The 20,044-nt window shown below is 38.1% G+C and overlaps 3 protein-coding genes across 3 annotated transcripts in view; 1 reads left to right on the top strand and 2 right to left on the bottom strand.

Annotated features, from left to right (window-relative positions):
- Nucleotides 1–8,023, bottom strand: part of LOC117292476 (TATA-binding protein-associated factor 172-like) — a 38,448-nt gene extending 30,425 nt beyond the window's left edge. The window contains exons 1-8 of the mRNA XM_033774525.1: nucleotides 7,886–8,023; nucleotides 6,866–6,980; nucleotides 5,642–5,803; nucleotides 4,692–4,864; nucleotides 3,831–3,976; nucleotides 1,911–2,037; nucleotides 1,190–1,348; nucleotides 72–167 (exon numbers count right to left, since the gene is read on the bottom strand). Coding sequence (XP_033630416.1) covers nucleotides 72–167; nucleotides 1,190–1,348; nucleotides 1,911–2,037; nucleotides 3,831–3,976; nucleotides 4,692–4,864; nucleotides 5,642–5,803; nucleotides 6,866–6,980; nucleotides 7,886–8,023 — 1,116 coding nt within the window. The remainder of the gene's footprint in view (nucleotides 1–71; nucleotides 168–1,189; nucleotides 1,349–1,910; nucleotides 2,038–3,830; nucleotides 3,977–4,691; nucleotides 4,865–5,641; nucleotides 5,804–6,865; nucleotides 6,981–7,885) is intronic.
- A 5,770-nt stretch (nucleotides 8,024–13,793) lies between these two features.
- Nucleotides 13,794–20,044, bottom strand: part of LOC117292571 (UPF0193 protein EVG1 homolog) — a 10,679-nt gene continuing 4,428 nt past the window's right edge. The window contains exons 2-7 of the mRNA XM_033774676.1: nucleotides 19,004–19,145; nucleotides 18,116–18,178; nucleotides 16,874–17,056; nucleotides 16,239–16,376; nucleotides 15,425–15,525; nucleotides 13,794–14,859 (exon numbers count right to left, since the gene is read on the bottom strand). Coding sequence (XP_033630567.1) covers nucleotides 14,740–14,859; nucleotides 15,425–15,525; nucleotides 16,239–16,376; nucleotides 16,874–17,056; nucleotides 18,116–18,178; nucleotides 19,004–19,097 — 699 coding nt within the window. The 5' untranslated portion in view covers nucleotides 19,098–19,145 and the 3' untranslated portion in view covers nucleotides 13,794–14,739. The remainder of the gene's footprint in view (nucleotides 14,860–15,424; nucleotides 15,526–16,238; nucleotides 16,377–16,873; nucleotides 17,057–18,115; nucleotides 18,179–19,003; nucleotides 19,146–20,044) is intronic.
- The window catches only part of LOC117292570 (transmembrane protein 94-like), a 22,493-nt gene continuing 21,823 nt past the window's right edge, over nucleotides 19,375–20,044 (top strand). The window contains exon 1 of the mRNA XM_033774675.1: nucleotides 19,375–19,448. The gene's annotated coding sequence lies outside the window, so the exon portion shown is untranslated. The remainder of the gene's footprint in view (nucleotides 19,449–20,044) is intronic.

Genomic DNA, 20,044 nt, shown 5'->3' with positions numbered 1-20,044 from the left:
TTATCCTCAATGCAAAATCAACATTTAATAAAATTCTTTATTGTATTTGTTAATTTTGGTTTTTATTTTACCTCATCAGACACAAAATCTCCAAATCGATCCAGTGCCAAGACACACAGTAATCTTAAAGAAATGTCCTCCATCCACATTTGGTTTAAACTCTCTTGCTGCAAACAAAAAAAGAAATGCATTTTACTAATGCTCAGCTCCCATTTCTAGAAAGCTATGAACTTTAAAAAAATCTGCCTACTGTGCAGAGACAGAGGTTTTAAAGCCATTGGACCCTTTCGGTACAGAAAAAAAAGTTAACAGATGTAAATATAACTTACAGGGTTTACAGAAGGTAGTGGTGAAAGACTTCTCTTGAAATATTATTCCATGAAATGCTTTACTTTTTGTAAACAGTAAAACAATATCAATTCTCGATATCGAGAATTACGGATTAATTTTAAACACATGTCATGACACGGCGAAACGTGCGGATACAAGGGTGGGTTTTCCCGTTATGTTCTCCCGACAACGATGACCGATTGAGCCTAAATTTTCACAGGTTTGTTATTTTATATAGAAGTTGTGATACACGAAGTGTGGGCCTTGGACAATACTGTTTACCAAAAGGGTCCAATGGCTTTAAACCAGATTCTTGGCATGTAATAGATGACAAGTTGCATTAAAGAGGCTCCAAGCTCAAACTCAGTTTTGTGATGGACCAATACATGAAGACCTCGTAAAAGTGGGAAACATTCAAGTATCTAAGTTTCACTTAATACTCTTTCAGAACGAAGTTTGCCCGGCTGCCCAACTATTTGCTCATTGAACCAGTTCAACTTCTGTTTAATGATTTGGGCTAATCACCAAAATAAACTGTCACCAGGGACACGTTGCCATCTACTCCTGGGGCTGAAAAAAGGTTACCCCACCCCCCCCCCCTTCACAGTCAAAAAGGATGTAGGCATGGGTGTCATCCACTAGGAACCTGGCTGGTAGAGCAGAATGCACCTAAGTCCAGACTTACTTTTACAAAGCAATTACGATAAAGTACCTTGCTCAAGAACACAAGTATCAGGACCGGGTATCGAACCCACACTCTGCTCCTGACAACAGAGTCCGGTGAACTAGACCGCTCGGCCACGACACGCCACATGATAAATGCACCTTAACTGTACTAAGCTGATTAGCAATATCTTACTTGGTCCAATGGATGGTCAACTGACTTTCCCGCACTGTGGCCATGTACCTTAACCACCTCTCTGATACCAGTGGCTGCCCCATGTCGTATCTCCCATGACTGATGGAACAGGTCATTGCTAAGCTGCTCACACAATGAAGCAAAGGGCCACTCCCCAGGCTGAGCTCAAATCAATAAGATGATACAAATAATTATCAATGATAATTGAATCATTCAAAATGTGAATACTAATGGTGAATACCTCTTGCATGTGTTGAGCCCAGTCTGGCAATTTACGCTATAGATCAACTTGGACTATGTTAACTTTATTCATTTTTTAGAAAGGTAAACAATTGTGATCTAATTACATACAAAATAGCAAAACTCAAAAATCATTTTGTGATGTATAAAAAAACCCATTTTAATTAGTGTCAAAGTGGGCAAACTAAATTTCAAAAAATACAACATCAAAAACACTAATGACTAAGAATCAAAACACAGCACTGTGACATCATACTGTGGACTCGACCCAAACAAGACAATGGAAATCTTCTTTGTATTGTACATTGTACATGTATGTCAAGACTCGGACTGGTTTTGCGCTTGCTTTCTTAGGCTCTGTACTGCAGTGTTGATTTTACGTTGCGTTTTTACAAGGTTTTGCTATGGAGGGCTCTGTCAAAAGAATTTGCCAATTAATGAAATCAGACCATGGCGACATGAAAGGGGCTTCATACGTTACCTCCTCATAGAAGATGCTGCCATCTGTTGGTTGGTCAGTCTGTAGTTTATCATTGAAGGAGGATTGGCTCGCTAGTTTGACAATCTTAGACTTCTTGTTAGAAGGCTCTTCATTTGCAATTTCCATACTGAAAATATATAAAAAAGCTTAAATATGCTTTGTGTGGTTTGAGTCTCCGAAGATCGTCTGCAGGCAACTTTGTTTTATTTTCATGCTGCCCTCAATATGGCCAGCTATTCGGTTTACCCGCTGCGAATGAGCACATTATGGATGGATTAAAAGTTCTTGATGAAAATACTGTGACACTTTTTTGCTGTAATATCAACAAATAGACTCTGTATTAAGCTGAAACTTTTGATTGCATCTTTCTTGATAATTCTACCTTCCATTGAACTTTACGTTGACAAAACCAAAATGGCCCCACCTTTAACTTCATAACCGTTAAAGCTACCAATCCTCTTTCAGAAAATGTGATTGCCTTAGCAACAGCAGCTGTCAAAATTCTGCAATACCTCTGACAATCAGTATCTTTCTCATTAGCTTTGCCTGTAAATCAGCATTACATTGACGAAACCAGACGATGACCAAACCTTTAACTACCGACCTACTTTCAGATAATTTTCAAAAATCGATTGCCTTGTTTTCAGCAGCTTTTAGCATTCTTTGAATACCTCGGACAAAAAAATATTTCAGAAGGGGGGGTCCCCGAAATCTCTGAATAGAACAAATTGCCTTTGAAACCATCACTGAGCGTTCTTGAGTGACAGAGTACAATACTAACCCCCATTCAAATAGTAATCTTATTTTGATGACGCACACGCGGCTATACCCAAATACTCGTTCTTCATTTCACTATGTGTATATTAACCGCGCGATAAAATTCCCAGGCTAGCAGTATGAAAAGCCCACAGTGATCCCAGTGTATAACGTTGCAGTCTCCATTACAGTGGCAGACTCAATGTCATTCAGACGCAAGGTCTTGTATTTCTAAAGGGTGGCTTTGGTAATGTGATACTCCCAGACTTAGTGAATAAAGAGGCACCTCTAATGTCAGTATGATTGGAGAAGAGGGAATGAAAGCAAGATATCCGAGACGACTCTAGACTGTTGAGGCAACCTACATACACTATCAACGATTGACCTGAATATGGTCATTCTTAAATGAAACAATGGTCGGCAATCAGCCCTCCCCCCTCACAAAAAAAGGGGAAAAAAAAAAAAAAAAAAAAAAAAACCCAGAAAGAAAAGCAAAACCAATACAAAAACATATCAGCCACTTTAGTCCCTGGGGATTAGGATTGTAAAAAGCAATTTCTCTGGATGAAGCTGTAAACAAGTGTAATTCTACATTTCATTGAAAGAATATTCCAATCACCCCCCCCCCACCCCAACACCAAAAAGAAAACAACACTCAGCAACTTCTGACTATGTTTACTTCTTTGTTTTTCTGGGTCACTGTTTTTGTTATTTGGGGGGGAGGTGGTCCCTGGGGATGAAGATTGTAAGAACTTTCAACAAGTTCTAAAAGGGAAAGGGAACAAACAATTAATAAAAATAAATAAATATCGGCCACTTCTGACTATGTTTACTTCTTTCTCTATGAGTATAAATCATCTGAAGTAATGTAGTTTTTGAGTAACTTCTAGGACTTCATGACTGAAGCCTTTTTTAGGCATCTTCAGGGTAACTTTCTTTTGTTATTTTCTAGTAAATTCAATGACCAATTGAGCCCAAATTTTCACAGGTTTGTTATTTCATGCACATGTTGGGATACACCAAGTGAGAATACTGGTCGATGACGATTACCAAACGTGTCCAGTGCCTTTAATCATTAAGGAAATTATGAACGGATTTCATTGATTTTTGTAATTATGGTTTAACGGTTAGCGGCTAAACATCCCAATGCTAGAAAGCACTCACCTTGATCCCAGAGACCCATCGCTGTTTTCCTTGGAGCGTTGTTTCAGGAGTAACTTGACTTTACGCTTAGCACGATTCTTCTCCCGTGAGCTCAGACCAGCTCCCATCTGAGCCATCTCTTGAGCAACGATATCTGCTGCCGAGGTCTGACCACAAAATAATACACATAGTACACACATTAAAAATATTTAAAAAAAATTAAGTTGGATGTCCAGGAGAGAAAAGAAAGAGAGAGAGTCAGACAATTAATTAAAAGCTCTAATAATAATAATAATAATATATATATTTGGTTTGTGGCAACACCATTTGTGTATCTACTTGCCAGGAAGATTTTGCTCTTTAGAGAACTGTCTGGCTATATATTCTACTACGGCGAAGTAGATTTTTAGGATTGTTCGGGAGACTTCTCAGTTCTGAAAAAGAACTGTCCTGCTTTTTTACTACTACCTGGGCGGAGGGTAGAAAATTGGCTGGGACTACTACTTTAGCTTATAAATGTTATAGGACCGTTATTAACTGTTCTATCGAACGAGCCAGTTCAACAGCTTTATTCCACGCACATGTGCTACATTTTTTTGGAACTCCTTGCTTGTTTCCCTCCATCCTACAATCTAGACTGTCGTAAGAGGAATTTCAATTCCTACCTTCAGACTCCCTGCGCTATTTTTCATCTGAAATGTTTTCTTCATGTAGTCAGTTTATACTAAGAGTGTCTTTAAACTCTTGTTTTGGGAAAACTTTTACAAATATTATTTTGATTTGGGTTTGGGTTTAAACAAAGAACAAGTTGACTACGTATAACCTATTCAAATGATAGTCAAATATTATTCATAAATTCTGATTATATTCAAATTGACTTACAGGTAGTTTTAATGTATTGCTATCGGCTCGCGCAACTGCGTCTTTCTTCGTAAGTAGATCATCATCGTTGAACAGGTCATCTGAGTCCATACCCAAGACACCTCCGACGTCGAGGCCGAGACGTTTCTGCAATTGATGTCTCTGTCTAATCAGCCTCTCCTTTGGATCTAATGCTGTAAAAATCAAGACATACATTAAAGTATTTTCACAACAAAGCGCAGGTGCAAAAACGCTGTATCTCTAAAGTCTGTATTGTCCTGTCATGCCTGTATGGGATTCCCAAATCAAGCAAACACTCCATTTCATTAACTCTGCCCTATTTCTATAATATTGTATACCATTAGTGTATTCTGTTTTTATGTAAATCATCATTTTGTTTAATACCGGCATATGAGATTATGTGAAATGGAAATAAATGTTGCTGAATTGAAACATTGTAACACGATCATTTAAAAAGGTTATATCTCGATTGTATTTAATTGTTGTTTCTGCAATTGATGCTACTGTCTAATTAATTAGCCTCACCTTTGGATCTAAGTCTGCAAGAATCAAGTCCAAACTTTCAAATATTTTCCAAACATTGTGTCGGTGCAAAAACATTGTAACTAAATCTTGCACAAACATTTTAGCTCGATTGTGCAAAATCGTTGTAACTTGATTTTGGTATTGCAAAAAAACAATGTAACTCGGTCATGCAAAAACATTGTTACTCGATCGTGCAAGAACATTGTAACTCCATCATGCAAAAACACTGTATTTCGATCTAGCAAAAACAATGTAACTCGATCGTGCAAACACGTTGTGCCTCGATCGTGCAAAAACATTGCAACTTGATCTTGCAAAAACATTGTAACTCGATCGTGCAAAAACATTGTAACTCGATCGTGCAAAAACATTGTAACTTGATCGTGCAAAAACACTGTAACTCGATGAGCCTCTCCAAATCTTACCCGCTTCTTCCAGATCTAGTTCATATTCAGTCCCAGCCGAGCCCAGCAAAGATGACCCCTGCTCCAACACACGATTTACATTAAACTTGTCAAACTTGAGCTGATCTGCCTCTCTCTGTATAGGAGTGGTGATGCGTGGCCCTGCGCTGCTTGTAGCGCCCTCTATGTACAGAAAAAGAATAGCTTTCAGTAATACACCATTTTATGTAGTGCTCTATTTATTTAGTTATTAATTCTGGTTGTGAAGCCAATGACTCTCAGAAAAGCAAACTAAATCCCTGTACTAGCCAAGAACCCAATGGAGAGCGAAGGCAAGAAAGGAAGTTTCAGTTTTCAGTGGGAGGGAAAACTCAGAGAATTATTCCAGGTAGACTGAAATCCCAATTCACTAAGTTGGAACCAGAGTCCTAGAGGGGGAGGGGTGGAACCCACTACGCCTCAAAAAGCCCCTAACTTTTTTGGCAGGTACATGCAGAGTTACGTTTGAGTTATAAAACTCATTTACACAATGTGGGTTGAGATTAGGATTAGGAAATTACATTAGGGTTGTTGGAATATAGGTGTGTTGTAACAGACAGGTGTGTCGCAACATACATGTTTCAGAGCATGGGTGTGTCGGAACAAAGGGGTGTCAGATCATAGGATAGGGGTGTCGGAAAATAAGGGTGTCATAACAGAGAGTTATTGGAACTCAGCCCTTTCACACTACTTTATTCCCTGGAGGCAAACCCAGGGAATTCACACTTGGATCGCTTACCTCTGATCCACCCGACAAATGAGCATAACCCAAGGAATACATTACCACCCCAGGGGTAAGCGGTAAACCCCAGGGGTAAGCGGTAAACCCCAGGGGTAAGCGGTAAACCCCAGGGGTAAGCGGTAAACCCCAGGGGTAAGCAGTAAACCCCAGGGGTAAGCGGTAAACCCCAGGGGTAAGCGGTAAACCCCAGGGGTAAGCAGTAACCCCAGGGGTAAGCGGTAAACCCCAGGGGTAAGCAGTAAACCCCAGGGGTAAGCGGTAAACCCCAGGGGTAATTGTATTCTTGAAACATAGTGGAACCTTGTCAAAAAGGGACACAGTGTGAAAGTCTGATGGGGTAACCATGGGGTAACCATGGGGTAAAACATCTCCAGGGACTCCACACAGGGATAAGACATACAGTGTAAAAAGGGCTATAGGAGTGTCGGAACATAGGGGGTATTATGTTCGTATCTACTCTGTACCTTCTTTGATCTTCTTGATGGGAGCCCAGTGAGGTACATGTTTAGCGACAGCTTCAATCGCATGACCAGCTGCTATTCTGGTCTCCCAGGTTGAACTCTTCAAATAAAAATGGATCTGGAAAAAGAAGTATCAAAAGAAACATGCAGGATGTTGTTAAATACTAAAAGCAGCCATTTTTTAAAATTTTTAATAGAAATTTTAGGCTGTGCAACAACCACAGCATCCCTGAGTAATTGTATTCAGTAAGCACCAGACTCACACAGCATGTTTCCTTAAATGTAACTTTTGGCAGGCTTGGAATTACACAATTGAGAGGGCAAGGCCATTTTTATTTTGCAAAGGACACTGCCATTCGAAAATCTGTAAGTTGATGTCAAACTTTTGAAGGGGGTACCTAGGCTTAGACCAGGGCAACAGAGGGTAACATGCCTCCCACACTTCACTTCCCACCTTCCCACACTTCACTTTCTTATAAGCACAGATTATTTTGCTACGGTACGCAGAGCCATGAAATTTAGCCCAAGGTCCAATTTCATAGAGCTGCTTTTAGAAGCAGAAAATGTTGCTTCAAAAACATTTTTCTGCTAAGCCCAACTGAGCAGGATGGCAGTTACATTTTGCACGTACACAATAATACATGTATGTTAGCAGGTAGCCTAAGTATGTACAACTGAGCAGGATGCCAGTTACATTTTGTATGTGGAAAATAGTATGTTAGCGGGTAGTTCTATTCTGGCAAGTATAATTGTCCTAAGCAGCTTTGTACGCTTTTAAAAGCAGCTCTATACAGGGCCCAATTTCATACTGTACAAAAAGTACCCACGCATCCAGATAAAATTGAACTTACCAGACGCCAGAATAATGTTAACAGCCAAACTACCATGTCACACATACAATTTGTGACGGGTATCCTGCTCATTTCTGCTTAGCAGACAACTGGTATTTAAGGAGCTCCATGAAATTGGGCCCAGATCTGCCCCCCCCCCCATTCCCTACACGCCCCATTCCTGTAAACGTACCTTAAAAAGCAGATTGTGAATCTCATGTGGATGAAGTTTCTGCACCTCTCCAAGTTGCTGGGCTGCAGCTCGACGGGTAACGGGTGTAGAGCCAGTATCCAGGAGAAGAAACAAGCGATCCAATCTGCAGATTGACATAATAACAGTTGACGAAAAAGTGTCACAAAAACAGAGAAATATCCTTGGAGATTTTGGCGCTGGATTTGGGCTGTAGAAGTTTCCTTGTTCCGTTAGTACCTTGTAAAAAATGCACTCTCTTAAAAAAAGACGCTCCCTATCAAATGCACCGAAGAGCTGGACTCAAAGCAGGTCTTAGGCTGAAGGGGCACAGCAATTTTCCTCTGGTAATGTGCACTTCTATGGAGAAAAACATGCAAGGCTTGCTTGGTCGATAAATATAAGTTCAGTCAGGTCTTGATTTTCGTTTTTGAAGGGGCACAGCGATTTTCCTTTCAGGAAAACCTTGCAGAGGGCACCACAACAAAGCACAGGGCATCACAGCATTCTCTGTGGGTGTCATGGGTGCCTTTGAGGCCAGTCAAAGAGTTCACTGCTTGTCCGACTTTGATTTTAAAACACCACTGCCACAAACATGACAAAATGGTTTCATTGGAACTTTGTTTAGTTCGTTTGATATTTTGTGTTGAAACAGGTTTCAAGACAAGTAAATAATTGCAAGCTTTGAGTGCAACACACAAATAGAAGATGCTTGTTGAATGAATCTCTTCACTGCGTCTAAAAGAAAACTACCTTTAATCTTATATTTATGCATTTTGGCCGATACTTGGCCAAACCTTGGAGCCTGATTCATACAACTTAGCTTACGCGTCTCTGGGCAGAATATTATCATCACCCACGTGTATGACAAGTGTACCAATACCTCAACCACAATATCATTCAAAGTGTAGTAACAAGCTGTACATTCCTACCTGGTTTTCTTGGTAATCTTAATCTTGGATAAATTCTTAATCAAACCAACACCCACTTCACTGTAAACACTAAATCACCGCCCACAACCTTTTTCGATCACAGCGTCTACCTAGTCTCACACAAGTCATTGACTTCCAGACACAGAACGCTGCTCAACAATTCTCTTTCTTAGCGACAGTATCATGTGATACGCATCTTTTCATCAAGCCGTGATGCAAAGCCAACAAAGGGAGTATCAAGTTGCCTTCGTCACTATCATTAGAATAATAAAAGGCCAGCCTACTATCCATTCAATAGAGAAACTGTGCACAATCAAATTTTGCCCAGGGTAGCCGATAAAATTTATGGTATTGTCCGTCACAATCCGCCCACATTATTTACAAAACCTGGGCGACTGCAAGGATTTATGTGTGACAATGAACCTGCAATGTCAAACTTCTTACGACACACTGGGTCCAATTTCAATGCTGTTTGCGGGGTGTTATGGCCAAGAGGTTTAGAACATCAAATTCATGCTCAGGGGCGGATTGCACCAAGCGGTCTTACACCGGTCTATGCCCTATAGCCGGCTAACTTGAAACGCGCTTAGAAAATCTTTAATTATAGACTGATTGCAATAGCGCGGTCTTTAATTATAGCCAGTCTTAAATCTTAAGCCTGCTCTGAGCTGGCTATAATCTGTCTTTGTTTTGGGTTTTTAAGATGGCGCTGCATTTGTTAGTTGTAGATGATTTGATGCAAAGAGCTCTATGACGAGATTGTATTTTAGAAATAGATAACACCCTTGAGAGGCATTATGATGATGATACAGTGTATCGTAAATATATGTTCCCAAGAGTAAAACTGATACAACTCACAGATTTGATATCCAATGACTTAAACCAAAGCAATAAGAACAATGCCGTACCGCCAGTGCCTGCAGAAGTGCTAAGTATTATGGGACATTTGTTCGTATTGCATTACTTTTCGCCTGCTTATCTAAGACCGGATTATTGCAACAGGCTTAATGACTGACTAAGCTAAGACCGTCTAAGGCAGATAGCCGGCTATAACTGACTGGTCTTAGACTGCTGACTAAGACCGTTTTATTGCAATCCGCCCCAAGTGGCTTATTCATCAGAGTGTGGGTTCGAATCCTGGTCATGAAACTTTTTTCTTAAGCAAGATGCCTTACTATATAATTGCTTCTCTTTTACCCAGGGGTATAAACGAGTGTAAGTGTGAGGGTAGAGGTTGATATTGTGTTTTGAAAAAAGGCCTTCAGAGCACCATTGCAGCCTGGCCTGGGCTGTAAACATAAATTTAGGCCAACTCCCAAGGGAGCTGAGAAAGATTTAAAAAGGAATGTTTTTGACCCAATGACCAGGGTACTATGTAAAGCGCATTGATGTTATTGTAAAACACACAGTTTCATAGTTTATCATTATTATAACGGGATGCAGAAAAACATACCTAAGAAAAAGTGCATGAACAATCGAGACGATTTGACAGTGCATGTGCGCAAGTCCAGCAATCAGCAGTCAATTTAAAAGAATCACTGCTTAAAGGCACTGGACACTATCGGCTATTACTCAAAATAATTGTTAGCATGAAAACGTACTTGGTAACAAGCAATGGAGAGCTATTGACGGCTCCTTCTGAAAAAACAAAGTTTTTGGGGGGATAGAAGTAATTTCTCACTAAAATATTTGATTTGAAATCGAAACCACAGCTGACGTCTCAAAATCAAGCATCTGAAAACACACAACTTCGTTCTGCAATTTTTTTATTTTTTTTTCCATTAATCTCTCGCAACTTTGACAACCAATTGAGAACACTTTTTCACAGGTTTGTTATTTTGTGCATATGAGATACACCAAGTGAGAAGACTGGTCTTTGACAATCACCAAAGGTGTCCAGTGTCTTTAATTTTAAACATAATCAAGCTCGGTTCAAATGTTGATTTTTAGTCTGATAAACACCCTTTTCAAAGTTCAAATTCTATTTAGTAATGTTGTTTCAGGCCCACACTCTTGTACTTTAAAGGTCAAGTCTGAAAAGAATAAATACACAAATTTCTGAGTATTCTTTAAAAAGCAAATTTTGTCTTCTTCTAGCCTATATTTTTGGCTTAAAGCCATTATACACTTTCGGTACAGAAAAAAAAAGAAAAAAAAGTTCACAGAATTACAAATAATTTACAGGGTTTACAGAAGGTAATGGTGAAAGACCTCTCTTGAAATATTATTCCATGAAATGCTTTACTTTTTGAGAAAACATTAAAACAATATCAATTACGGATTTATTTTAAACACATGTCATGACACGGCGAAACGCACGGAAACAACAGTTGGTTTTCCCGTTATTTTCTCCCGACTCCGATGACCGATTGAGCCTAAATTTTCACAGGTTTGTTGTTTTATATGTAAGTTGTGATACACGAAGTGTGGGACTTGGACAATACTGTTTACCGAAAGTGTAAAATGGCTTTAATACATAATTGTGATTGTTTATTTGGTTTGAGGTTTTGATACAACCATGGTCCATTGGTTAGACTGCCATGATCCGGCCAAGCTAACCGCTAATTTCACAGAGACTAGAATATTGTTGTCTAGTTGTCATGAACACCAACATATTTATGAAATAATTGTTCCAGGCTATTATCATTTACAAAAAAATAAAAAGTATTTTGGTCTGAACCAATTAACACGTTTTTAGACCCGGTGTTTTGAAAACACCAGGTCTAAAAACAAATTGGTTCAGACCAAAATCCAAATCATCTTCAATCAGTTGAATTTTATTTATTATTAACTGCAAAAAGGGTTTTATTACTACAATTTAGTAACGACAAGAGGCATCTGCCATGATGCTTCTGCAATGCACTTGGACGATTATTGATACCATAAATGCAATGAGTAAACTCAAGGGCTTAGTAATTTTTATTTTGTGTACTGCTTTTTTGTTCCTTCATAATTTTGTTCTTTCCTTTTCTAAGAAATAAAAAAGGTATCTGGCTGTCATTTTATAACTCTACTCTAGGTACATTGTACCATGGTTTTTCAAATGATAGGGGGCCTACCATTCAAATAAAATAAAGACAGCATTGTAACTTGCCGTTTTTAGCACCCCTTTGGTATAACAGTATCTTCTACGTTTTCAGACAAAAATAAACCTTCTTTCAACAGAGTGAAGGTGATTTAGCCATGACTCTTGTACATAGGCCTATATTTAATGGTTAATTTTTGTTCAAACATTATGTTTAAGTGCACTTAAATATTTTTGTCGGTGACTGTCTTCAGGCCTTGGCAGTTGTCAGCTTTAAGTGCCACCCTATCATTGTGCCAGTCAGTCAGTTCAGTGACATTGTCAGTGTCACACAGATTACAAATGAAGCATGAAGACAAAAACCATTCACAATCATGCACTGAACCTTTTGTCTTTGACTTTTTAAAATATGCTTTTTATTTAGGGTCAAGATTAAAGGAACGTTACATAATTGGTATAAAACAAAAATTGTGAAGACCACAGATTTACATAAAACTAACAGTCTGATGATGATGATACTGATAGTATAAAATATCCCTTGAAATATATCTGTCCGAAATTTCATAGTTTATGAGAAATAAATAATCTAATTTTGCGTTTGGAGTTTATCGCTCGGAAAAGTTTCCGTATGGCGCCACCACTTTTTCATTCGAAATAAAATAATATAGTATCTAATTTACCTGATTGATATATCCCTTTTTGTAAAAATGAGTGAAAAAGTGGTGGCGCCATACGGAAAGTTATCCTATCACTCAGTGAGCGTTTTATTCATTTTTGTTTTGGTATCGATGCAATGCAAAATTTGTAATCGTTTTTTCTTTCACTATTCTCTCGTGACCCAGATGGCCGATCGATCTCAAACTTCTACATTTTTGTCAGTTTATGTATATATGGTGGATTACATAAAGTGCTTACACTGCAAGAAACTTGTTTGCTGTAATGTTCCTTTAATTTATAAATAGATGAACTTCAGTGACCTCATAAAAAATTAAATTCAAGAACTTCATAAATACATTCTATTATAACTTATAAGAACATAAGTAAATAGTTCACTACATTATACATATGATTATGATAGATACAACATTTTATTTACCTTGTTGACATGATGACAATTGGTGAATGATTTCTTCTTTGAAATTCTTTCTTCAGTGTTGTTCTTGTTTCAACAGCTGACTCTCATTCTCAATAGTCAATGTAATGAAGCATTGAGAACTTCCTGAACTTCCTGAAGTAAATTTGTCACTGTCACTGTCAGTGGACTGGTGAAGTGGGCAAAGCTTTGCAGGAGTTTCTTCTCATCAACATCACACGGACACGAAAAAAGGGAAACCCAACTCGACGGGTTGAACTTGTTTTGTTGTTAAAAATACTTGTGGGCGAAAAGTGTCCGTGTGACGTTTCTACACCGGTTGCAGACGATAAATAAAAACTCAGCAAAATATTTGATAAACTAATCTTTGGATGTGATAATGCATCGCTGCTCTGTCACATAGCTTCACAAGCAGTTCGTACCTGTATCCTCAGAATTTGCTTAGTCTAAAGTCGTAAAAATCAATCGAAACTTCGTGTAACTTTCAACAAAGTTTGGCAAAATTCAGCTCACAAGGGCAGCGCCATCTTGGATCACTTGATGGCCGCTTGTGATTGGTCAACAAAATAGGACTTTTACTAGCGCCCTCTGTTGATGCCACGTACAGCGCCTGGGAAGGGGGCGGGGTAAAATACCAGGGTGTGACTTGGGGGGGGGGGGTATTTGCTCATAATTTGTTAACGGGTCGGGGGAACACTTCTACATTTTGTGAATTTCTCTATTCTCTAATTATTATTCAGTATCACAACCTCTATAAACACACAATCTTTAAGTAACTCAATTGGATAATGTGGCAACACAAACGAATCTACAATTCTAATAATAACTGCTCAAAATATGCTTTTTGAGAGTTTATTCTCATGATTTATTCCACTTAGTAATAAATATAGTACAAAGTTGTTGACTCATTACCAATACAATAATTTATATGGTGGTTTTGACTGTGTACAATGACTATTGTCGTCTAGTTAATAATAATAATATTAATAATCATAGATGTTAAACCAATGTTTGTATGAGAGAGATTGGCCGTTGCCAGCATGGTGTTTATTATCCCCTTGTGTGAGTTTGCCGAGTTCCCTTGATGGGAAGTTCATCTAAACTAACTAACAAACAAACAAACAAACAAACAAACAAACAAACAAACAAACAAACAAACAAACAAACAATTAAAAAAACAAACGTAAATTGCTTTAAAGGACAGAAACTCATGCATTTTACGAAGCCCCAGTGTTCAAATATACGTTAGACTTGTCTGGTCTATTACAAACTTTTTGTACTAACGCGAAGGTGGGCCACAAACTTCAACAAGAATGGCATCCTTGGAATGTAAAAGTTTAATCCTATAACATTGAGCATCGCCGAAGGTGTGTTGAGCCCAGGCTGGTTGACCATTGGTTGATTACTGTAGTGGACCATTTGGAACCAGCCTAAAAGCTATGGTTTTATCTGTGGTCCCAATTTAAACGTGTTCCATGCTAACATGTGTAAATCAATCGCAGAAGGGAACCAGTGACACTATAGCAAAAAGGTAGACAGCAATGGAAGTGAAGTGTTGAATACTGTGGTACACCTACGGATGACTAGTCTTCCAAACGAGTCCTTCACATGAGTACGTCACTGTGCCTGTTCCTTGCTAGCCAGTGGTCACTTACGGATCAACTAAAAACTGTGCACACGAACTTGCTCATGATTTTGGAACATATCAAAACAAAACACACTGTTTTCTCAAACAGCTCCTCGCCTAAATTACATTTAATATTTTGTTTTTAATACAAAGGCTATATACACTGTATCTGCACTGCTATCATTTACAATCGCCTTCCTCCGTCGGTAAAGAAGTTGCAGATTCTTTTTGTTTGACTTCGATAGCTTTTTGGAGTTGTGCCGTCCTCTTCTTGTCTATGACTTCCATTTCACGTAGTTTCTGTAAAACAAAACACAAACACATCAAAATAACTTTATCTTCAAAGTTTCAATCATACACTTTCCAAAAGAAAGATGAACTTTCATTAAAGTTGCTTTTAACACAAGCTACTTATTGAAGTAGGACGGTACTTTGGGTTAGAGTCAAGCCAAAGAATTTGCTAGCATTGCAATGCTGACAATGCATTGTCACCTTGATGTTTGAACTGAAATTCATTTTCTGGTAGATTGCCCAATAAACAACCACCTTAGGAATATTATCCCGGACTACATAAATAATCAATACATGAAAGCACTTTGCTAAGCACTGAAAACTCTTGCTTAGCCAAAATACTGTACAGACCAATGCTAATTTCTTGCTTAGCCAAGGAATTTTCTAAGCAGAGCAGCTTTATGAAGTTGGCCCCAGAACAAGATAATTGGACTGGCTTGAGAGATTGCTGCATGGCCTTCACTTTTGTTTAAGATTGATTGAGAGGTTCCTGATCTCTCCATGCATAGTTCTGGTTCATGTACACACACACACACACACTTCTTGATTCTAATGGTTACATCTCTCAACTCACCTGTGATATTTCTGTGGCTATGATGGTCTTATACTCCTTGTCTTTTCCCAGACGTGTCATGTCTTCAAGAAATTCAGCTCGATCCTTGATCTCAGCTTCCACTAGATAAAAACAAAAAACCACAAATATAATCATGATGTAATTTTTTTAATTTGATTGTTTTCAATCTGAGCCCGATTTCATTAAGCTGTTTAGCAGAAAATACTGGGCAACTAACAGTGTAAACTTAATGTTATATTGACTGGTAACTGGTTTTTGTTAAGCAATACTTTTCTGTGCTTATCGAGTTTTTGTGCTTACAGCCTTACAGATCATTATGAAATTGGACCCTGCTTATTAGAGAGAGAATGCATGCAAATTAAGCAACTTCGGTTAAAGGTATGATTGTTGGCTGCAACAAAAACATTGGAGTTTTTTGGATTCTACAGAAATTGAACAATTTTCCAAAAGACAAGTTCAGCTCCAAGTTTTCCTCTAGTTTCATGCTTATAAACAGAGAATAAGTAGTGACTCTGTCTTCATCTGCCATTTAAAACCTAACAGGGTCATGGGCATTGGCTGCATATTACGCCACAGCACCATGTAAACCATTACATGGTGCTAAGAATCAGCTCAAACTTCGTCCCACTGCTTGCAGTAATAATACCTGCGGCTTTGTAACCTTTTGGCAAAAGGCGCGTTATGAATACAGTTATTATTATTATTATAAAAGACCTTGCCTTCAGCTCAGTACTGTATCACAAGCCACAACCCTGCTTGTTTAAAACCTGTTTAAGACCTTGTCACCTAATTAATAATTCCTTTATATTCTTACACTCATCAAATCTATCCTTCTCTGGTTCCGGTGTTGGGATCCTAAGGATCTGCCTCCTTCTCTCCTCAGTCATAGGCTTCTGGTCTTCACCGTATGTCATGATATTCTGCAGCTTGCTTTTCTCTTTAGCCATTGACTCTGCAAAAAAAAACCCAAAAAACAAGGTCAATGAAAAATTACAGAATTGGTAAGAAAGCTGATTAGATTCGTAACCAGTTACCCTTTCCTTATAGAAGTGCCCCTTACCAGAGCAAAATTGCTGTGCTGCTTTGAGAAAAAAAATTCAACGCCTGACACTGAGGCATACTGTCGCCCAAACTGGCATAAACAAGATATTAAAACTAGAATTTACTAGGAACAATTTCACAAAGCTGTTAAGCAAAAAATACTGCTTAGCAACTTTCCTTACTAAGCATAATAAGACTTGGGTACCAGTTGCAACTTTGTAAACTTTATGGATCTTTGGCTGGTAACCAGTTTCAGTTTGCAAGTTTTTCTGTGCTCAGCAAGTTTTTATGCTTACAAGCTTTATGAAATTTCGCCGTGTTCTTCCCTGACGCACCAGTTGCACCTGCTAAAAAAATGAAAATTGAGAGTTAACAAGTAGTAGCTTAATTCAATTCAATTAAGCTTACTTTGTGGACTTGGTCGGTATTGTTGCCTTTCATATGCTCCTGATTGTTCAATATCTTCCTTCATTCGTAGCCCACCATTGTGACATTTGGGGTCAACCCGGTGACTCTTGGGTTTTGGTGGTGCTGGTGCAGCTGCTATTTTACTTGTAGATGGATGGCACCTCATTGGTAAAGGACCTCCCTCTGGTGAAGAGAAAACAAATAATTATTTAAAAAAATGCAAAAAAAAAATTAATATGCTTCCAGGGCTTGATTTCACACAGCACTAAGACTCATCTTAGGATGAGTTGTCAATATCACCATAAGCAATTAATGTTGTGACATCTCACTATGCTTAGCAAACAAGATGAATTCACAGTTAAGATCAATCTTAACTCTTTGTGAAATCGGCCCCTGCATGTATACACAAAGTAGAAAATGAAGAATTGTCAAACTGATCGTTAAATGACATTGAAGTTGCACGGCTCGAATTTGGGAGAAGACTGCAGGGACTTGTACCTCTAAATCTTTACTGCACCAGGATTCTATTTATTAGACCAGAATCAAAATGAAAAGAGACTACAATTAAAATGAGAAGACAGTTATATCATCTCAACTGTTTCAATTTTCTGGGTGATATACTCAGTAAGATTGAAAGATATTTGTGGCGACTCCAACTCAACATTAATCTTTTGAGACAAAAATGTTGATAAAAAAAATAAAAATAAAAAGACTACCGGACTTGTAAGACTTGTCCTCTCTTGAGTTTACTGGCCCAACACAGAAAACACAGTGTTAATTTCAAGCCCGGTTTGACTCAGTGTGAGTGCCAGTGGTTTCAATTACTTCCATCTCTGTGAATCCCTGGGACAGTAGAAGGCACTTTTGAGGGTCATTTGGTTTAACTTTACAAGTTCTTATAATGAGCACTACTCCTAGTATCCTCAATGTGGCATGTCATGGCCTTGCGGTTTAGTTCAGTGACCCCAAGCTTTGGTGTTGTCAGCAGAAGAGCTAGATTTAAGTCCCCATCATGACACTTGAGCAAGGAACTTAACCCAAGATGCTTCATAAAATGTTTAGAAGGTAGGGCATTCTGCTCTACCAGCTACTCTTTAGAGATGAAAAAAACTACTGTAAAGTATCTTTCTCAAGAACACACATGCTTTGACTTGTGACTAGAACTCTTCCTTGAAAAACTAGAGTCTGTTGGCTACACTGATCCAATATTCCATTGCGATTAATTACAGTTAAACCTCATACCTTTCATAGCTTTTTGTAACTGTTTTTGTTGGAAGCTGTTCAGTTTGGACTCCTGCATCATAACTGCAAATGAAAAAAGAAACAAATCTTATTCTAACAAAATTTTATAATCAAAATGGTTTATTTACCAACTTAGTTAGGAGTCTGTCAGCGCGATCTCAAGAAATTCTTACAGTCCGTGAGCAGATATGTTTTTGAAATTTGTTATATTTGAACAAATGGGTCAGTTAAAACAGAGAAGGGGTTTGCCTATTATCAAAGGTTTAAACACCCCCACGTGACGCACTCTCCACCAATAGACCTTATGCACATGACGTCATTTCAGTACGGCACCCTCGCATTGAGGTCAAAAGGAGATTGTTCATTGGTCAATCTATGTGCGTTTTGATTGTTTCGTCACCGTTTGACCTCAAAGATGGCGGCTGGATGACGTCAATGCTTAGGTATATAGAAATAGCGAAACTGTCTTAGGTATTTATGAATTTATTTTTATATAAATGTTTTTTGTAAAAAAATATATTTAATTTTCTTGTTTATTTTTTTGTAGTTATGGAACTTATGTGGCATTAATAAATTGTCCACAAACCAAAATATAGAGTGAAAGGATTAGGGAAACGTGACGTAGTCAAGTGTTATGCAATCATTATAACAAATCACAATTTAACAGTCGAGTTGACCATGGAGATAGAACTGACAACACACTGTACTCTGGCATGACTGATGACAGTGACACGCCGCTAGCTGCAGTTGTTATTGATAGAAATGACGTGTCGAGTTGACCCAGTTTTGTGACAACAACTTCATTTGTCCGTGTTTTCTACAGCTATACATGGTCAATTTTTATCATTCAAGAAAGTAAAGTGTTAATGATTATTTAATAGTTCATACCTTTTAATAACTGTTGAGTTTCGCCGCTTAATTGTGGCGTTTGTGAGTTCATCATTCCGCCTTTGGCGACATTTCTCGATCTCCCGGCCGACATCTTGAAACCATAGAAAACAACATCAGGCTCGTTCGAAAGTATCTAATTCTTTGAGAAACAGAAGGCTTAGAATAGAATATTATTAATTTCTAAAAAAGAAATAACCTAATATTCAAACAAAGAACAACAATTTAATAGATACTTTATTTATTGTTTTAGTTTAAAAGGTAAACATTAATTAAAATTTATAAGTGTGCCCCCTCTTCCAAAAAAGTAGGAACGCCCCCTTTTCCTCCTCCAATGCATCCAATTCGCCCCCTATGTTCGTCGCCCCATCAGAGCAGCAGCACACAAAAAACACACCTTTTAGTTACGGTGTCAGGAAATCGAGCGGTAAACAGAATTTCTCCCGTGAGTATATGACTTGTTGGCTGTTATTCTTGCACGGACACAAATCAAGACTCAAACTATACTTATTTCAGATTCTTATCTGATGATAATGCTGATAAAACAGTGAAATTAAAAAAACAAAAACCACATGACTGTCACATGATCAGTCCAATGTTTACATTTTTAACTTCTTGTTTACCATGTTTACGATTCATCAATCATGAATAACAGATACATTACACAATACATTGTTGGCCACGATTACTTTCCTTCCTCCATTATCCATCATGGCCATGGTGGTAAGAGTTCTAGACCTGTCATTAAAAAAACCCATCACGTTTTAAAAAGGGGCCTCTCCTCTTATATTGTAAAATTTTGTAGTCTATCAGTATCAGGTTTTTAAAAAGTAAACAAAACTAATCACTAATGAAGGGAATTTATTAGTTGTCAATACACATTCTATAAATAATGTAATGACAAGTCAAATAATTAGACCATAATTATAATAATACCCATCCCAAGTAACTGGGGCGCTCTACTCTTTAAAAAATGACATCTGCAATACTCTTTCCTGATATTTGATAAGTGTTCTGTTCTAGGTTCTTTTACATTAACTA

Source organism: Asterias rubens, chromosome 7 (genome assembly GCF_902459465.1).
Source record: "Asterias rubens chromosome 7, eAstRub1.3, whole genome shotgun sequence".
In the NCBI taxonomy this organism is placed as follows: domain Eukaryota; kingdom Metazoa; phylum Echinodermata; class Asteroidea; order Forcipulatida; family Asteriidae; genus Asterias; species Asterias rubens.
This window is presented reverse-complemented; position numbering and strand designations above follow the sequence as displayed.